This window comes from Aptenodytes patagonicus, chromosome 5, assembly GCF_965638725.1.
Source record: "Aptenodytes patagonicus chromosome 5, bAptPat1.pri.cur, whole genome shotgun sequence".
Lineage (NCBI taxonomy): Eukaryota > Metazoa > Chordata > Aves > Sphenisciformes > Spheniscidae > Aptenodytes > Aptenodytes patagonicus.
The window spans coordinates 28,302,932-28,320,976 of NC_134953.1; the positions used below are offsets into that span (position 1 = coordinate 28,302,932).

At 42.5% G+C, this 18,045-nt stretch overlaps 1 protein-coding gene across 1 annotated transcript in view; it reads left to right on the top strand.

The window, feature by feature from the left end:
- Positions 1-18,045, top strand: part of LOC143160287 (scavenger receptor cysteine-rich domain-containing protein DMBT1-like) — a 39,209-nt gene that overhangs the window by 20,768 nt on the left and 396 nt on the right. The window contains 2 exon segments of the mRNA XM_076338013.1: positions 12,760-12,784; positions 17,252-17,559. Coding sequence (XP_076194128.1) covers positions 12,760-12,784; positions 17,252-17,559 — 333 coding nt within the window.

Genomic DNA, 18,045 nt, shown 5'->3' on the forward strand with positions numbered 1-18,045 from the left:
CTCACCATACTACGTTGATATCAACCAGAATTTGTTCCTTGAAGCTTACCTGCACAGCTCTGATTCAAACCTCATGTTGTTTGTGGACACGTGTGTGGCATCTCCCACTCCCCACAATTTTACGACTGTAACCTATGATATAATCAGGAATGGGTAAGCTCTTATGCGTTGCAATTACAGATAGAACTGCCTTTGAACTCCTGTATCTCATCTTTTTTTTCTTCTTTTAATTTTTTTTTTTAATGGAATAGTGTGAATACAGCATAATGTCAGCTTCTAACTAATTAATGAACATAGGCATTTGAGGTTTATTGGGGGAAGGGGAATGGATTGACCCAAAAAATAACACACCAAGCTTAAAATGACAAATAGACTAAGTTGCTATGGCCAGTTCACCATGGATTTTTATTATCAGAGAGGTAACAGTGACATATCTCAGGTAAGGATAATTTACCTTCAGAAAAACATACAAACACTAGGTATCTAGACACAAGACAGGCTGAAGGGAGGTAACATGGCTCAATGCTGCCAAAGAAGGGCATCTTGCTTTTCCTAACTGCAGATTTCTGAACGATTTTCATCATGTTTAAAAATCACTTTTCATGTTATGTGTTGTATTGTCTGTAAATGACCGATTGCAGTGTGTATTCATGAGAGTTTTTTTGTTTCTTTTTAGGTGTGTTCGAGATTCTACCTATGCTACATATTATTCACCCTACACACACATGGTCCGGTTTAAATTCAATGCCTTCCAGTTTATTCGTAACAATCCATTGGTTTACCTGCAGTGTGAACTAGTGGTGTGCAGGGCCTATGACTATTCTTCCAGATGCTACCAAGGTTGTATTACTAGGTCCAAAAGAGAGGCAAGCTCTGACCAAGAAATTGTGACTGTTGTTGCTGGCCCAATACAGCTTCAGGAAGCTGGTGCTGAGAATAGGAATGCACGTGATTTTAAATAAAACTTTGCCTCCTTTAACAGATAGCATCTTTAAATGCCATCTTAATTCTGAATGAAACTATGCTGCTGCTGGATTACCAGCAGCTCTACAATAAACATTAGGAATGTGCTTACTGACTCTTGCCTATTAATCTCACCTCACATCAGTTGTCTTTGTCTGTGCATCATAAAAATGCTAATTCAGCAGCTCTGCAGGGCATCTGATGAGACACGGTACAGGCAGCTCTGTGGAACTCACCTGTTCCCAAACTGCCTGTGACTTGTAGCTGCCGTGTCTGAAAGACCAGTTTGAAAGCTTCCAGACAAATTTGTGATCTCTAAGCTTTTTGTTTGGTTTTTTTTTTGTTTTCTTTATGGTAAAACTGAAATGCTTAGGTAGCTGTTTAAGTTCTATAAACAAGTTCTACTAATATAATCTTTGTTTGATGTGTATCTAGAGTACCCTGGATATATCAGAGTGCAAGAAATTGCTTGATCTTTAAACCTGATCTAGAATGTAATTTTTTTTCTTTTTTAATATTTTGGAAATAACAAGATGAGGGACCAGATGTAACCAGGTCCTCTCATCCTTCCCAGAGCTGGACCCTTTTGTCATCCAGGAGAACACGAATTCAGCTCCTGCTCCAGCTGATGTTTCTCATGCACCATTTATTATCGCTGTCAGGATCCTGGCAGTTGCTTTTCACTCTTGTTAGGTTTCTTTTGAAACAAAGTGAAGAAACCAATTCCGTACCAGATCACGTAAGCCTTGGTAAACACCTGCAGCTGATCACATTGGCTGTGTAATTTGATGGATTGAGTAATTTTGTTGCATTTAGTAATTTCATTGACAATTCAAGATTAAAATCCAAGCATGAAAGGCTTTCTGTGGTGATGGCTCACCCCATGAGAAGAGGTGGGCTTGACATAACAACTCAGCATTGAAGGAAGCCAGAAGACCAGGGAAAGTTTGCAGCCCAATAACAACCCTCAAATTAGTTGCCACCTGCAATATTAGGCTCTCAAATCTTAATACAGTACCTGAATCATCAGCTTCCTCCTCTCAAGTTGGATATCTTGACTCTGCTAGTGAAACACACAGCCTGAGTTGTGAGGAACCCAGATAGCCAGTTCCTGCTCCACACCAAACATGAGTTTGCTTCCCGCTTCCTCAGGTGTAAATTAAGATCAGGAGTCCTTCCTTTCTACAGGGCAGTTGTGAGTACCTCACAAAATGTGTGCTGTGTGATAGCCAGTAACAGAGCCCATCTGTGTACCTCTGAAAGGTACTTCAATAAATCTCAATGTGATGCCATGTATGTATTTCAATTTACCCTTCAGGCAAGGCTAGCACTGTTGAAACTGCCCTGTGATGTTTTCTCTTCCCACTGCACTCAGTGCTAGCAGGCAAAATATTTGAATGCAAGTACTACTGTTGTACTCTCCTAAGCCTTCTTTTAAGTCCCGTTTTCTATCACTTCCAATTTTCTGAGATGGAGATTAAATTTTGCATAAAAATTGCATGGCCTAATGAAATGTTTCAGATGGAGAAGGTTTTATGCAGCTAAAAATACCTAAACAATCACGCACAACTGAAAGAGAAAAAATTATTCTTCCAATTGCATATGGGTCCTCATACATAATGTCTGAATATTTTGTGACTAGTTCTTTAGGGAGGTCCTTCTTGTTGAGAAAATGAGCTATTTGAGCTATTTTCAATTATGGCTGATTTCCAATATAAAGTATGTAATTACAAAATCAGGAAGACAATGTTTCTAGTGTGATATTACTGTCTTGATTCCTGAAAGTGTCTCTGCATTTGAACTCAAAGTTTTTCTGTCTTGAAGAGCATAATCTGTAATAAAGAATTTTTTCAAGCAATATGTTGTTCATATATGGGGCTCTCCTGCAAGAACACAGGAACATCACATACCTGGGTTCTGTAAAAATCCAAGAAGAGCTTATTTGTGGTCCAGATCTGCTGTGAGATCAGCCCTGCATAACAGCTTATGTCTATGACTTACTGCCTAAGCCAGGCACCTCTGTAAAATTCATACAAATCCTTATTATACTATTACCATGATGGTATAATTACTGCTACAGCCTAACCTAGCACTTCACTGTCAGCCAAAAGCAATTCTGGAAAACAACTTAAAAGTCCCATGTCTAGTTTTGGGTTTTTTTTTTGTTTTTTCTTTGTCAACAAAGAAGGTCAAATGAAGTCAGTATAACTTTTTTTTAGGTAATACCATAGCTCTGCTTCATAGCAGGCAAAGGTGCCAATTTATCTGCTTGCATTTCTGCAGGAAAAAAAGACAACTAGCAGCAACAAATTAACATCACCGGAGCTAATAGTGCCTTCCTGGAGTGCTGTGTGGCACAAACATCTTGGCAGTTGCAGGATGGCAAAAAGGATGCCACTCCAAGAATGCCTGTCTGCAACCCTCCTGCTCCCAGCTGCAACATTCCTGACTCCTCCTCAGGGCATGGCACAGCTCTGCTGGGTCAGTGCTGTAGGGGTTGCAGAGGTGAGCTAGAACCATTTGCCCCATCAGATAACCGTTACATGTAACATCTGGTCATCACAGGGCTCTGAGAAGAACAAACTGCTGTATAACAAGGCCAAGTGCAAGGTCCTGCACCTGGGTCGGGGCAACCCCCGGTGTCACTACAGGCTGGGGGATGAAGGGATTGAGAGCAGCCCTGCCGAGAAGGACTTGGGGGTACTGGTGGATGAAAAGCTGGACATGAGCCAGCAGTGTGTGCTCGCAGCCCAGAAGGCCAATCGTATCCTGGGCTGCATCCAAAGAAGCGTGGCCAGCAGGTCGAGGGAGGTGATTCTGCCCCTCTACTCTGCTCTGGTGAGACCCCACCTGGAGTACTGCGTCCAGCTCTGGACACCTCAGCCCAGGAAAGACATGGACCTGTTGGAGTGGGTCCAGAGGAGGGCCACAAAAATGATCAGGGGGATGGAACACCTCTCCTATGAAGAAAGGCTGAGAGAGTTGGGGTTGTTCAGCCTAGAGAAGAGAAGGCTTCGGGGAGACCTTATTGAGGCCTTTCAATACTTAAAGGGGGCTTATAAGAAAGATGGTGGCAAACTTTTTAGCAGGGCCTGTTGTGATAGGACAGGGGATAATGGCTTTAAACTAAAGGGGGGTAGATTTAGACTAGATATAAGGAAGAAATGTTTTACGCTGAGGGTGGTGAAACACTGGCACAGGTTGCCCAGAGAGGTGGTGGATGCCCCATCCCTGGAAACATTCCAGGTCAGGCTGGACGGGGCTCTGAGCAACCTGATTTGGTTGAAGATGTCCCTGCCCACGGCAGGGGGGTGGACTAGATGACCTTTAGAGGTCCCTTCCAACCCAAACTATTCTATGATTCTATGATTCTATAAACTGACACGGCATCAGTCTTGGCTATCCGACTGCAGCTTCTGGAAGCCAGACCCCATCACAGCCATCAGCCAACTGCAAATCTTTTCCTCCTGTTTTCCCAAAAAGCAATTGTGGATGGTACATGCTGCACTGAGATACTTGGAGATCCTCATGTGCTGGGTCATCAGTAGGCAGCTTCTAGAAAGATCTTTGAAGAAATTGGTGCCTTGAAGAAGTGTTGTGCTTCCTTGTCCACTGCCTGCGGCTGCCTGCATGAGCTGGGCTGCTCTCCTGCTGCGCCTCTGGTGACCACGGCACAAGGTGGGGCACAGCAGAGGCAGAGCACGACGTTGTTAGCAATGGAGCACACCTCATCAGAGCCTTCATTGCACAGCAGCTTTGCTTTGATGTCTCTGGAAAGTGCATTTTCATCCTGTCCTGGTTTCGGCTGGGATAGAGTTAGTTTTCTTCCCAGTAGCTGGTACAGTGCTGTGTTTTGGATTTAGGTTGAGAATAATGTTGATAACACACTGATGTTTTAGTTGTTGCTGAGTAGTGCTTACACTAGTCAAGGACTTTTCAGTTTCTCATGCCCTGCCAGCGAGAAGCTGGGAGGGGGCCCAGCCAGGACAGCTGACCCAAACTGGCCAAAGGGATATTCCATATCATACGACGTCATGCTCTGGGGGGAGTTGGCCGGGAGGTGGTGACCACTGCTCAGGAACTGGCTGGGCATCAGTCGGCGGGTGGTGAGCAAATGCATTGTGCATCACTTATTTTGTACATTCTTTTATCATCATCATCATTATTATTATTATCCCTTCCTTTTCTGTCCTATTAAACTGTCTTTATCTCAACCCACGAATTTGACTCTTTTTTTTCTCCCTGATTCTCTCCCCCATCCTGCTGGGGGCAGGGGGAGGAGTGAGCGAATGGCTGTGTGGTGTTTAGCTGCCTGCTGGGTTAAACCACAACAATCCTTAGCGCTGGATTGTGTGTGATCAAGGCTGGCCTTGGACTGTGGCCAAGGCAGGTGGAAATGGACTTCAATGGCTGCTCTCAGGTCAGCTCCACCTGAGTCAACAGACCTTTGGTACCTTTACTGCAACATTTAAAAGCTTAGGATACTGGAGAAAGCAAGACTAACCTTCTTAGGTGTAATTGGAGCTGTGAATGGGCAAACCCAGCTACTGTTACAGCGTCTTGTTTTGGAACATGTTCAAAACTTCCCAAGGGGAAAAAACCTAGATCAGACTTCAATGCCTTTCGACTTATCACATTACCACTGTGATAATGTAATTGCATACAGCTGGAGAAAATTTTTCTGTGGAAGGTTTCTGAAGAAGAAGAGAGCTAAAAGATAACACAGATTGAGGACTGAACTGGATGGGAGTTTAATGACTCACAAGTACTTAATGTTTAAGACCAAAGTATGTAGAGTAGCTAAAGGGCTATAATAAATTTATGTTATCATGAAACTACAACCTACATAATTGCAGCAAACCCCCAAATGTCTCCATAATTTTCCCCTCTATTAAATACTGGTGAATGAATAGAAAAGATATGAGCATCCCTATAGTGATATTTACACTGTTATATTTGCACTAAGGTCTGATGTTTTCCCCACCATTCCTTGGTTATGTATGGTGAGTCTCCTCCATCTATATATCAAATCTCAAATTTTAGGTCAAATGGTGTAGTCACTGAAGTGCTCTTAGTAAATTCAAATAATGATTGTTAATAACTAACATCTACTCTTACATTTTCTTTTTTTAATCATTCTTTCCTTAAGTGCTCTGCTAATTCTCATTTGAAAAGGCTTCTGTTAGTATTTCAAGGTTTCTTGTCAGTTCAGTAAAAGCCTATATTATTACTATTCTTAGCTCATGTTCTTGGTTCAAAACTACACCGATCTTCCCACACTGTAGGGTGGCAGCTACAAAGAGCACAATGGAATAAGTCAATGGCTATTGTCTTTTTCTTTTTTAAGGGATGACTCATACATCCTTATGACAAGACAGAGTAGATTCATTGTGTTATTGTATTCACGTGAACCAGGGAATGCCAAAGCCAAAGGCAGTTGCAGCAGAGTGAAATCCTCAGGAAAAAAATATAGGTCATACAGGGGATGAGATGTATGAGATTCTTATAACAGATAACTTGCAAACACAATGCAGAATCTTTTGAGAGTATTTTAAACATTTCTATAGATCCACACTGTTCTTGTACCATATTTGTTGAGCTCACAATCAATCTAATAAAACTGAGTGTCAGTGAAAGCCATAAGAACATATTATATCACCTCGCTTTAAGGCGTATCCATCACCTTTCCCCCTTTTTTTTTTTCCTTCTGGGTTTTTGGCGGGTTTTTTTTGACAAATAGACCAATACAAAATTCCTCTTATCTAACAAAGATATGTTTGCAAGTCTGAAGTGACTGGATTAGGCAGCTAAGCCTTGCCTAACCTTTTCAGCAGGCTGTGAGCACTTGGGCAGTCAGTTAATGTGGCCAGTGCCTGCCCATGCATTATGCTACAGCCAACTTCTAGGCTCTCGTCTTTATACTAACACTTAGCTGTTATTTATGTAATGGCAAGCACAGCCTGGTGACCTCATCACTTGCTCAGACCTCTTGAGAGCATTGCTGTGTTTTCTCTTCATGCTAAAGAACAAAACCTACTGCTTGGCGTTAATATGGTCATGCCCCAGTTGTGCCAGGCTCTGTAGAAAGGCATAGCACAGTCTGGTTTGGCCTTTGGGAGTTTTCCAATGCGGAGGTTGAGGTATGTTGCCCTCAGTATGCACCCTTGTTGTGAAATTTATGAACTGAGTGCACCAGTTGAGCAGTAAGCATGTCAGCAAATATCTTCAGAATGGATTTTGAGAAGTGTACTGGAGGCCTGATCTTGCAGAGGTTAAGGCAAATGTTTAACTACCTTGATAATTTCCAAAGATTTTGGGAGACTAGTCATAGCAAAAAAGTTATGCACATAGCTTAGTTAAACATTTGCAAAGTTTTGTTGCTCATTCTAATATTTCATTTTAACGACATATCTTGGCTCCCAGTTAAATGTCGATACATAGTGCAATACTTAATACAGCAATATATGTGTAAAATTGACTTCATCTAGTATGGCAAAATTCTCTAACTTCTTTTCCCTGTATACAAATTGTTATATAATGCCTAGTAATGGGGGGTAGGGAGAGGAACAGGTGAGGTGTATCTATATTTGTCATTGTCCATCCATTTATTAAACACTATGCTCCTGTTGCCTCAGATTATCATATGTCTGGCACCCCACATATTATAAAAAGCACACAAGCAGAAATGATCTGCCCAGTTAGGTGGGGAAAAAAAAGAAAGACAAAAGGAAACAGCACATACCGCACTTTGCATTCCATCTTGCTACGTTTGTGATTCAGAGAAAATAAAACATACAGCTCAGAAAACTAGGTTATGTTGCACTGGGTATTAGACTGGAGATATGAAGAAAAATTTTTTTAATTGATAATTTTTTCTTTGGTGCAGATTTTAACTATTAAAACTACACATTCCTGAGTCAAACTGCTCGATCCTTTCAGATCTTTGATTAGCGCAAGGAAGAAATGCAATGAAAAGTATTAGGAAGTGTTAAGAAATATTATAGATGCAAACAACAATCTAGTTCTACTTGAAATAACAAATCAAGGCACACAACCTTTGTATGAAAGGTATAAATGCTTGGGGCCTTGAGCAGAGAAAAATCTAAAAGCAGTAATCCTGAGTTTTCCATTATGGCCCTTTGTTTCTTCTGTTTTTTAACCTCTGAAAGAAGATAAAATTCCTGAAAGAGACACAGCACTGAGCAGCACAATGTAGACATCTGCTGTCCAGGCTACCAGTTTGGGAATCTTTGGGAAGACCTTGCATGAGCTGGGCTGAGTGGGGAAATCATCAAAACCAGCACTGGCTAGCACTGTAGACTTATATCTTTGGGAATCAAGACCTTTAGTTCGGTTGGCTTCTTTAGGATTAAAAGTATTAAGTAACTTTAATGTGTTTTTTCTCTCCCTTAGAACGAGAGGTGTTTCTCTGCACCTACATATACTTGAAACACAAGTATGGGACTGGAATTCACAGTTACATCACTGTCGTGGTTTAACCCCAGTCGGCAACTAAGCACCACACAGCTGCTCCCTCACCCTCCTCCGCCACACCCCAGTGGGATGGGGAGAGAATCAGAAGAGCAAAAGTAAGAAAACTTGTGCGTTGAGATGAGAACAGTTTAATACTTGAAATAATAATAATAATAATAATAATAATAATAATAATAATAATAATAGTAGTAGTAGTAGTAGTAGTAGTAGTAGTAGTAGTAGTAGTAGTAATGGAAGGTAAAACAACGAGAGAGACAGAGAGAAACAAAAACCCAGGGAAAGAAAAAAAACAAGTGATGCAACGGCTCACCACCTGTCGATCAATGCCCAGCCAATCCCCGAGCAGCGGCCCCCCCGGCCAGCTTTCCCCCAGTTTATGTACTGAGCATGGCATCACATGGTATGGAATATCCCTTCGGCCAGTTTGGGTCAGCTGTCCTGGCTGTGCCCCCTCCCAGCTTCTCACTGGCAGAGTATGGGAAGCTGAAAAGTCCCTGACTTAGTATAAACACTGCTTAGCAACAACTAAAACATCAGTGTGTTATCACATTATTCTCACCCTAAATCCAAAACACAGCACTGTACCAGCTACTAGGAAGAAAACTAACTCTATCCCAGCTGAAACCAGGACAATCACAAAAAGGAATTCTTACTCTATTAGCTTTTGAATTTCCTTAAACACCATACCTATCAAACATTTAGCGACACTTTTTTTATCTAATATCATTCCAAGTAAATAAACGTATTAATTTTTAAGTAGCTTAATTCAGCTTTTTCTTTGCATTTCTATGTTTTATCAGAATAAAAATTGCTTTAAGATAATTTTTTGGATGATGACAAGTTCTGGCAGGTATACAGGATGGACAAAAAGTCCTTGAGAAAGATATCATATTGTGGCCAGAAAATTCATTTTAAATACATTTTCAAAATTTACAGGGTCATTAAAAGGCTTCAGAAATATGCTATTTTTGTCAAGTTGTGAGAAGAAAGGGAAAAATATGGAGGCTAGCTAAAACCAGACACGGAAACACATTCTGGAAAGGAGCTGGAACAGTTGAAAGCATTTAGACAAAATGGTATATACAGGTCACTTTTAGCTTTCTGCAGGAGGACTTTGCTGTTTATCAATTTGTATCAGCTGTAAAGTAGCATAAAAGTTGAGCAACACATTATAAGTGGATTGGTGCTGAGAGTAATCACTGTGAAACTGCTAAACAACTGACTTTTCTGTGTCTTATATTGAAATAATCTTTCACACAGAAAGAAATGCATATTAATTCCCTATATACTTTCCTTGGGTTTATACGTAAATCACCTAGCACACACCTGCAGTACAACACCTCTGATGGACTCTGTCGTTTGTGAGCACATGTGGCTTTTCATGCATCGAGGTATTTTTGCACATGAAGTGATAACTTTCCTTGAGCAATTCCCTTGGGCAACTAACAACATCATTTCCTTCCTGCTGGTCCTTCTCCTGGTTTGAAGGTGGTGTAAGACAGGAGCAGATATGGCTCATAAGAAGCAACCACCGAGGTTGTACTCACACTCTTTTCCAGAAACCCTTCAAATGTAGGCTGTTCTGACTGCTGAGGACCTTCATTCATTATGTCACCAAAATGCACATGTATCATGTCGTGAGAGAAGTGCAGGTCTGGTCATACGATGGGAGAGTGCTTGCAGGTTGGCTTGCATCCCTGAAGGCTACTTGTACGTCCCACATCCCAGGCATATCACTGGAAGGCAGCTGTGCTACATGTTCCCAAATCACCTCTGTTGGTCCCTGGCTGTCCAGGGTCTGCAAATGTAGGAAGTTCCTTGAAACTGGCAGAGAGTGCAGGGAAGCTCACAGAAGACGAGTGTCCAAAAATGTATGAATTACGTATCAGTAATTAACTATAAGCACTGTGAAATTCTGCTTAGCCATTGGCTAGGTGTTGCCAGCCGTCTCTTCCATGCTTTATCCTGCTTTTGCCAGAGGTCTTGCAGTCTTACGGGACACCACCAGGCCCAATGTGGGAGGTGCAAGCTGAGCAGTGCACAGAAATTAGAGGTGAGCAGACTAGAGATCTACAGAAGAATTTAACTTAAATAGGGGAGTGGGCAATGAGAAAGCAAATGCAATAAAACTGTAAAAGAGGTGAAAATAGCATGAAATGGGTGACTATTAAAATAAGGAGGTAATTGCTAGGGACAGTAAAAGAGGCAAGATTGGACTGTTGTTTTAGGCATGACCAAATCAAATGGTGTGGTTTGCCACTGGCGCTGGTAATGCATCACTTGAAATCTTTATAGAAAGGTACTTACGAATTTAGCAGAATGTATGTTCATCTTTTGGTACATATACTATTTAATAAGAAGCGTAAACAGCTCTACAAAAGGATTAAGGGCATATATTCAACTCTACATACCAGATAGGGGCAGTCAGCCACCTAGCTGAACAACAGCTGCCATATAGGCATATGCAGAATAATATAGTTGCCTGAAACGCCCAGCCTCAAGAAAACCATCAAAAGGCTGTATACAGTCTATATTTCTGCTTGATTAAGTCTGAACAAGGGAAGAAAAATCACTCTACGCTATCCAATATAGCTATATCCAGATTTCAAATGCAAATGTGCTGACAATCAGAGGTGACAATGAGGTTACATACAAGCTAAAACTCGGTTATTGACTTTTCTGCTACAGGCAGAAAGAATCGGTTCAAAATGGAGAACAGCATTCAAGAAATGGGATGTTACCGCAAACTCTCAATTTGTAATTTCTGTAGCTTTTCCAGATTGTTTTGTGGATATGAGACCCTACCCAACCAGGACAATATCCAAATGTTAGACTTAGATACAGATGGCATACAGATTTATTTCACCCATATATAGCTCTTCATAAGATTTCTGATATTTATTTTTGCCACTTTCTTAGACTTACAATGAACTTTTCTCCTGTTGTACGGACAAAGCAAAGCAGCGTAAAAGTCTGAGAAATATTGGGTGCTCTCCTGATGGGGTATTACCCATCTGTGTACAACCTGAAATGAATGGGAACATATCTAAGAACTTAAGCCCTGCAGAGCGTTCCTGGGCAGAAACAAAGGATCAATGTGAAGACAGATGTGTTCAAGCTGCCTCCTGCAAGAAGCACATGGCAGAAAACTAGTCCATGGATCTAGAACGGACTGCTACAGTAAGTAAAATCTTTTAATTTTTTCTTTCTCAAACTGAAAGAAAATGATTGATCAAGGGAGATAGCAGAGCTTTCTATAGTCTTTAACAGCTCTAAGTGTCACTAAAAATGACCACTATGTTTGAAAACTTCAATTTTTGGTAGTTTGGACCTGCATTTTTTATTGAAATTGCATAAAAAAGGTAACATTTGTTTCTTTAATCCAAGTGTAACACTATAATTTAGTGAACGCTTGTTCCAGTGAACAGCTGACCTCTGATAGAAGATATCATGAGTTAACTGAGGCTGATTTTCTTCGACAAACTTCTTTAGGTTTCATATGCCTGACATTTTTTGTATTATGGTAAGACAAATTTGATCCCATGTATTCTGTCTCAGTGATATGTGGTCAAGAGCTGAGGCAATAGTTTCCATTTCCTACTGATGTAAGAACAGCAACAGATTGCTGATATGCTATCAGGAATGCAGCCTCATACATCAGGTTATTTAGTTTTTTATGGTACTTTATTTTGCAGCAAACTTCCTGCTGCTCTGATGTCAGTATGTGCAATAGAAAGGAGAGGTAATCTAAGGCGTATTTTGTACAGAGGACGCTGGCATTTTAGCGGCGGCAAATCAAAGGTGCCTGTTATCAAACCTGAAGACATAGGTCCTCATATAAGTTAAAGAACATTTACTGGAAATGTCAGAAATGCACCAGCAAGCTGGAATTGGTAAGGCCTGGCAAGAACTCTGACAGCCAAGTTTGTGTTAAAGAACCATGCTAACAGATTTAATTGCTGTGGATGAATTTAACCACAGCACATTTAGCCCTCCTCTGTTCTTGAATCTCCTGATGTCATCCATAAATTTTCTGTTCACAGTGTCACAGACCAGCTAAGGCTGGATGATCTGGAGATCCTCTAGTCCATCCCCATGCTCAAAGCAGGGTCAGAGAAAGCAGGTTGCTCAGGACTGTGTCCAGTTGGGTTTGAATATCTTGAAGAATGGAGGAATCTATAACCTCACTGGGCAACCTATTCCACTGCTTGACCACCCTCACGGTGAAATTCTTTTTTCTTATGTTTAAATGGAATTTACTGTACTTCAATTCATGCCCGTTGCTTCCCATCCTGCCATCAGGCATCACTGAGAAGAGTCTGGCTCTGTCTTTACTCCATCCCATCAGGTATTTGTACACATTGATGAGATCCCCCTGAGCCAGTCCCTTAATCATCCTAGTGGCCCTTTGCTAGACTTGCTCCAGTATGTCCATGTCTCTTTTGTACTGGGGAGCCCAGAGCTGGAACTTGCACCCCAGGTGTATCTCACCAGTGCTGAGTAGAGGGGGTGGATCACCTCCCTTGACCTGCTGGCAACACCCCTCTGAATGCAGCACCAGGATGCCACTGGCCATCTTTGCTGCAAGGGCACATTGCTGGCTCATGGTCAATTTGTTCACCAGGACCCCCAGGTCCTTTTCCGCAAAACTGCTTTCCAGCTGCTTGGGCTCCTTCGTCTGTACAAAGGTCTTATTTTTCAAGAATTTAGAGGCAGGATTATGACCCCATAGCCCCTTCCCAATGACAGTGTGTGATGACTCCACTGAGCACATGGTATTGTTTTTGCTTTTGTCAGGAAGTCAGGAACAGTAGAGCTGTGAATAGCAATGTTCAGGCCTACATTTCTCTATTAACATGTGAATACAATCAGTTGTATTTACCATTGTTCTCCAGTTTGTTTGCTCTTCTCAGTGACTTCTTTGACAGCTTCTGATTCTTTCTGGCCTCTGGCCTTTTGTCTTTCCTTCCTCTGTTCTAGCACTGTGAACCTTTGCAGAAAGAGGACTCTTTATTTCCTTTGTCTCTAGACCCAAACTGTGCTTTTCTGCAGGAGGAAGGTTGGAATATACCGGCAGTAATCACGAGTTATGTCGACTATTGCAGTTTGGTTGCAGTTTGTATCACAGCCAAAATGAACAGCCTGGATTAAGTGTAATGAATAAAATACTAGACCAACAATTGCCCTGTTTCTAGCTGGCCTGTATATCTCCTCATCAGATGAGGAGAAACAGTAGAAGTGGAATATAGTGACTCCAGCAAACAGATTAGCAGAACAGGATTATGGGCCGCTGTGCCCTAAGCAATCTATAACTCCATTAAGACTTCACATAGACCAATGGAGGAAACAATTTCAACAGGACTTCTGATCTTACTTCAACCCATACTTCCTTCCCTTTTTATAAACATTGTGATTCAAAGGATTGAAGGAAATCTTGTTGGCAAATTCAGCTAAGGAACATAGCAGTAGATTGAGGGAAGACATTGGTAAAGCAGAGCAAGGTCAACAGAGGCCCACAGATGAGGTCCACTTAGGGTATGTTACAAATAGCTGGCATTAATTTACTTTTGATACCTGGCATAATCCCATTTATGATGTGCTGTTTGTGTACAAGCAGCAGGGAAACAAGCCTGTAATTTCAAGTGGAAACCATCAGAAATATAAACGTTTATGAGACCAGGGCTCTCTGCTGAAGGATTTATCGGAAAGCCTGCTATGAATTTGCTGCCTCACCTTGCAATACATTACAGTCTACTTAATTAAGTCATTAGCTACAAGTAGTAAATAAATAAAATTGGGATAGTGGGGGTAAAGAAACACGTAGATTCACCAGTCTGGTTCCAAAGGTAACACTGGACCTGCACATACAGTTAAGATCATTTATAATAAGGGCAGTAGCACAAATTATCCAGGAAATTAAAACTTTATGATTCATATATAATCATTCTGTAAAGATCAGGTAGTCATAAAAATATTGCATAAGAAATCAGACATAATGTGGGCCAGACTGACCTTGGGAGCCTCACCCTTTTGCAGGTACAGGGTATAAATTCTGATGCTCTGCTTTATTGGCATCTCTTGACAAGATGGGTACCACCAAGAACTTGCTGTGGTTATTCCTCTTAAATACAGCACTCCTGGATGCCACCTCAGGTAAGCCACTTAAAAACTTAAAGAACATTATTCCAAAAAGGGTAGGAAAAAGGGGATGTCTTACTTCTCTACACTGGTTCCATACATGTAACTCACATGATAGTATAATCAACTTTGTGCAAAGATTAGAAGACAGAATGAAATTAAATAACATCATGATGTCTTATTAAAAATATGAACCAATCGATATCATGATTAACTATTATTCATGTTGAAGTAAATTTAGTGCAATGAAATTAATATTGCTCGAACTGTTTTGCAGTAGTGTCTTGTAGCATAGTTTCAATCAAATAAAAAAAATACTTCCATGAAAATACTATTGAAATACTTTATTTCTACAAATCTGTGGTTTTCAGTATGGAATTAAGAGGGAATATAGTTTCTTTGGCTGCAATGCATCTTTGCTAAAAAAGACTTCAAATTCAACCTTGCAGATGCACGTGGAACTACCCAATATTTATTTAACTTTATATAATTTAATGGAAGCGCAATAGTAAGACACAGTTGCTGTCCTGTACGGTACCACGAAGTCCCAGAGGTGTGCATTTTGCTCACAGTTGCGCTCTTGAGACTTTCACGCACACGGAATAAAAACCTGGAGACTATAACAATCCCGTCTGCACATTTACACAGGCAAATGAGAACAGTGTTCAGCTAGGTTGGGTTTTCTCAGAAAACAATATTTAGTATCGCGCAGGACTTTCTGAATACTGTTGATATTTTACAGGGATGAATTCTTGCATTTACTATTCCCAGCAAACACCTCTTGAGTCGTATCATGCCTGCCAGCCTCTCACCTTGTCTTGGCACAGTGACTTCCCTGCTTTAATTCAGACTCATGCACTTGTAAGAGCAAGGCAAAAAAAAAAAAGACATAACTCTCACTCCTCCTTCAGGGAAGAGATCTGAAGTGCTATGCTCCTGCTAGGAGTTTCTTCTGACCGGGACACCTGCCTGTTCACTGTTCTTTGCAGCTATAAACAAGCAAACAACATCCATCATATCCCTGGGGATATGAAGGCTATAGAGTGTGTTGCCTATTTTGCCCACTGCTTTCAAAAAGACAGTACAAAATGCTTGAATTATAACAATAGAAAGCAGAGAAACAAAAACTAAGCCAAGGAAATGAGAATAAGAGACATTTAGAAAAATAAAATAATAGAACAAAGAAGCCCAAAAAGTAACACCAAAAGCAAGCCAGAGTGTGAAATTTTTGCAGGCAGCCTGACTCACATCCACAACGAGCTACAGAGTATTATTCAGGTGAGGGATGATTTGAATAAACGATATGTTATATAAACGTAACAGTGTGACTCAAACCCAAGGCTTCATACATCACTTCTTAAAGAAAAGCGCTTCAGCTGGGGAGGGTTTTGTGGCATCTGTTAGGGGAGGACGAGACTCACCACCTTTGTTTTCCATTTGTAAAACGGTTGCCTCAAGTGAAACTTATGGATCTGGGAGAGGTAATCTTCATACTTTTACTAAGATAAAAAGTTGCTCGCTTGTTTTTTCTCTTCTTCCCTTAACAGCTACAAGTACCACGACCCAAAGTACCAGCATGCCGATGTCTTCAGGTGTGTCTGCATTTTTCATGTTTTTGGTCTATGCGCTACTTCTGGTCTGTACTAGTTAGTATCCCAGCTTGCGGGTCTGAAGCTGCCCGGTGGCAGGTGGGACAGGTAGGAGCATGGTGCTGCGAACCACACACCCCAGCGCAGGGCATTGGTTTGCCAGTCATGCTCGTGGGGCTATGGGCACGTGGCATGCAAACCTGGAGAGAGCAAAGCTCCAAGGTGGATTGCACCGTGTCCCGAAAGATGCATCTCTCGACAGAAAACATACCTCGTCTGAATGTGTTTATCACTTGCATTGTCAAATGTAGTCACTCACTAAAAGCAGCCATTTCCAGCTAGAATCATAGCATCATAGCTTCATAGGATCGTGGGATCAAGGATGGTTTGGGTACGAAGGGGCCATTAAAGGTGATCTAGTCGAAACCTCCTGCAATGAGCAGACACATCTTCAACTAGAAGATGGCTCGGAGCCCTCTCCAAACTGACCTTGAATGTTTCCAGGGATGGGACATCTACAAGCTCTCTGGGCAACCAAGAAATTAGCACTTCTTTGCCTAAAGAGAAAATCTGCTGGAGACGTGTTCGAAAATTGTGCTTTCTGTTGCTCCCACCACGGAAGAGCACCCTGCTGAGACCCCCAGGCTCTCCATCGCCCACGTGACAGGGTGGCACCAGCATCCCCGGTGCTGGGAGAAAACCTGGCCGTGCTCCTTCATCCACAAGGTCCTCACTTGCTTCTTTCTCTTCCTCCCCTAACAGGTGCCACAACCACCACCCCAGCCAGCTTCACGGCATCCGTTCCTCCAGGTGGGTCTGGATTTGTCATGGTTTTTCTGGCCACTGCTTTTGCGGTACCAGGTAGTGGCTAAACGGGGTGGCGTTTGGTCTTCTCCATGGGGGAGCAGAGCCAGGGAAACACACGGCCTAATTAAGCCGAGGGTGGCAGTCCTGGTGGCCTGAAACTCGTGGAGCATTGCCAATGCCCCGGCGAGAGAAGGTGCCTGCGTGCTAGAGGGTTTTCCCATGTTTCCCCTGTCTCCTCCTTCCCAAGGTGCCTCCCTGAGCCTGGTGAACGGCAGGAACCGGTGCGAGGGGCGCGTGGAGATTTCCCACTACGGGGGCCGGGGCACCGTCTGTGATGACGGCTGGGACCTGAACGATGCCGAGGTCGTGTGCAGGCAGCTGGGATGCGGCTTTGCTGTTTCTGCACCGTCAAGTGCCTCCTTTGGACAAGGCACTGGCAATATCTACCTGGACGATGTGCACTGCACAGGCAGCGAGTCCTCCCTCTTTCAGTGCAGGCACGGTGGCTGGGGCGTCCACAACTGTGGCCACGGTGAAGATGCTGGTGTTGTGTGCTCAGGTACCATTGCTTTTCCTTCCTAAGTACCAGTCTGCTTTCCAAAAGTGGCCCTTGTCGGCCACAGTTCGGTACGTGTTGGAGGCGTGTTCAAAGATGGTGCTTTCTGTTGCTCCCACCACGGAAGAGCACCCTGCTGAGACCCCCAGGCTCTCCATCGCCCACGTGACAGGGTGGCACCAGCATCCCCGGTGCTGGGAGAAAACCTGGCCGTGCTCCTTCATCCACAAGGTCCTCACTTGCTTCTTTCTCTTCCTCCCCTAACAGGTGCCACAACCACCACCCCAGCCAGCTTCACGGCATCCGTTCCTCCAGGTGGGTCTGGATTTGTCATGGTTTTTCTGGCCACTGCTTTTGCGGTACCAGGTAGTGGCTAAACGGGGTGGCGTTTGGTCTTCTCCATGGGGGAGCAGAGCCAGGGAAACACACGGCCTAATTAAGCCGAGGGTGGCAGTCCTGGTGGCCTGAAACTCGTGGAGCATTGCCAATGCCCCGGCG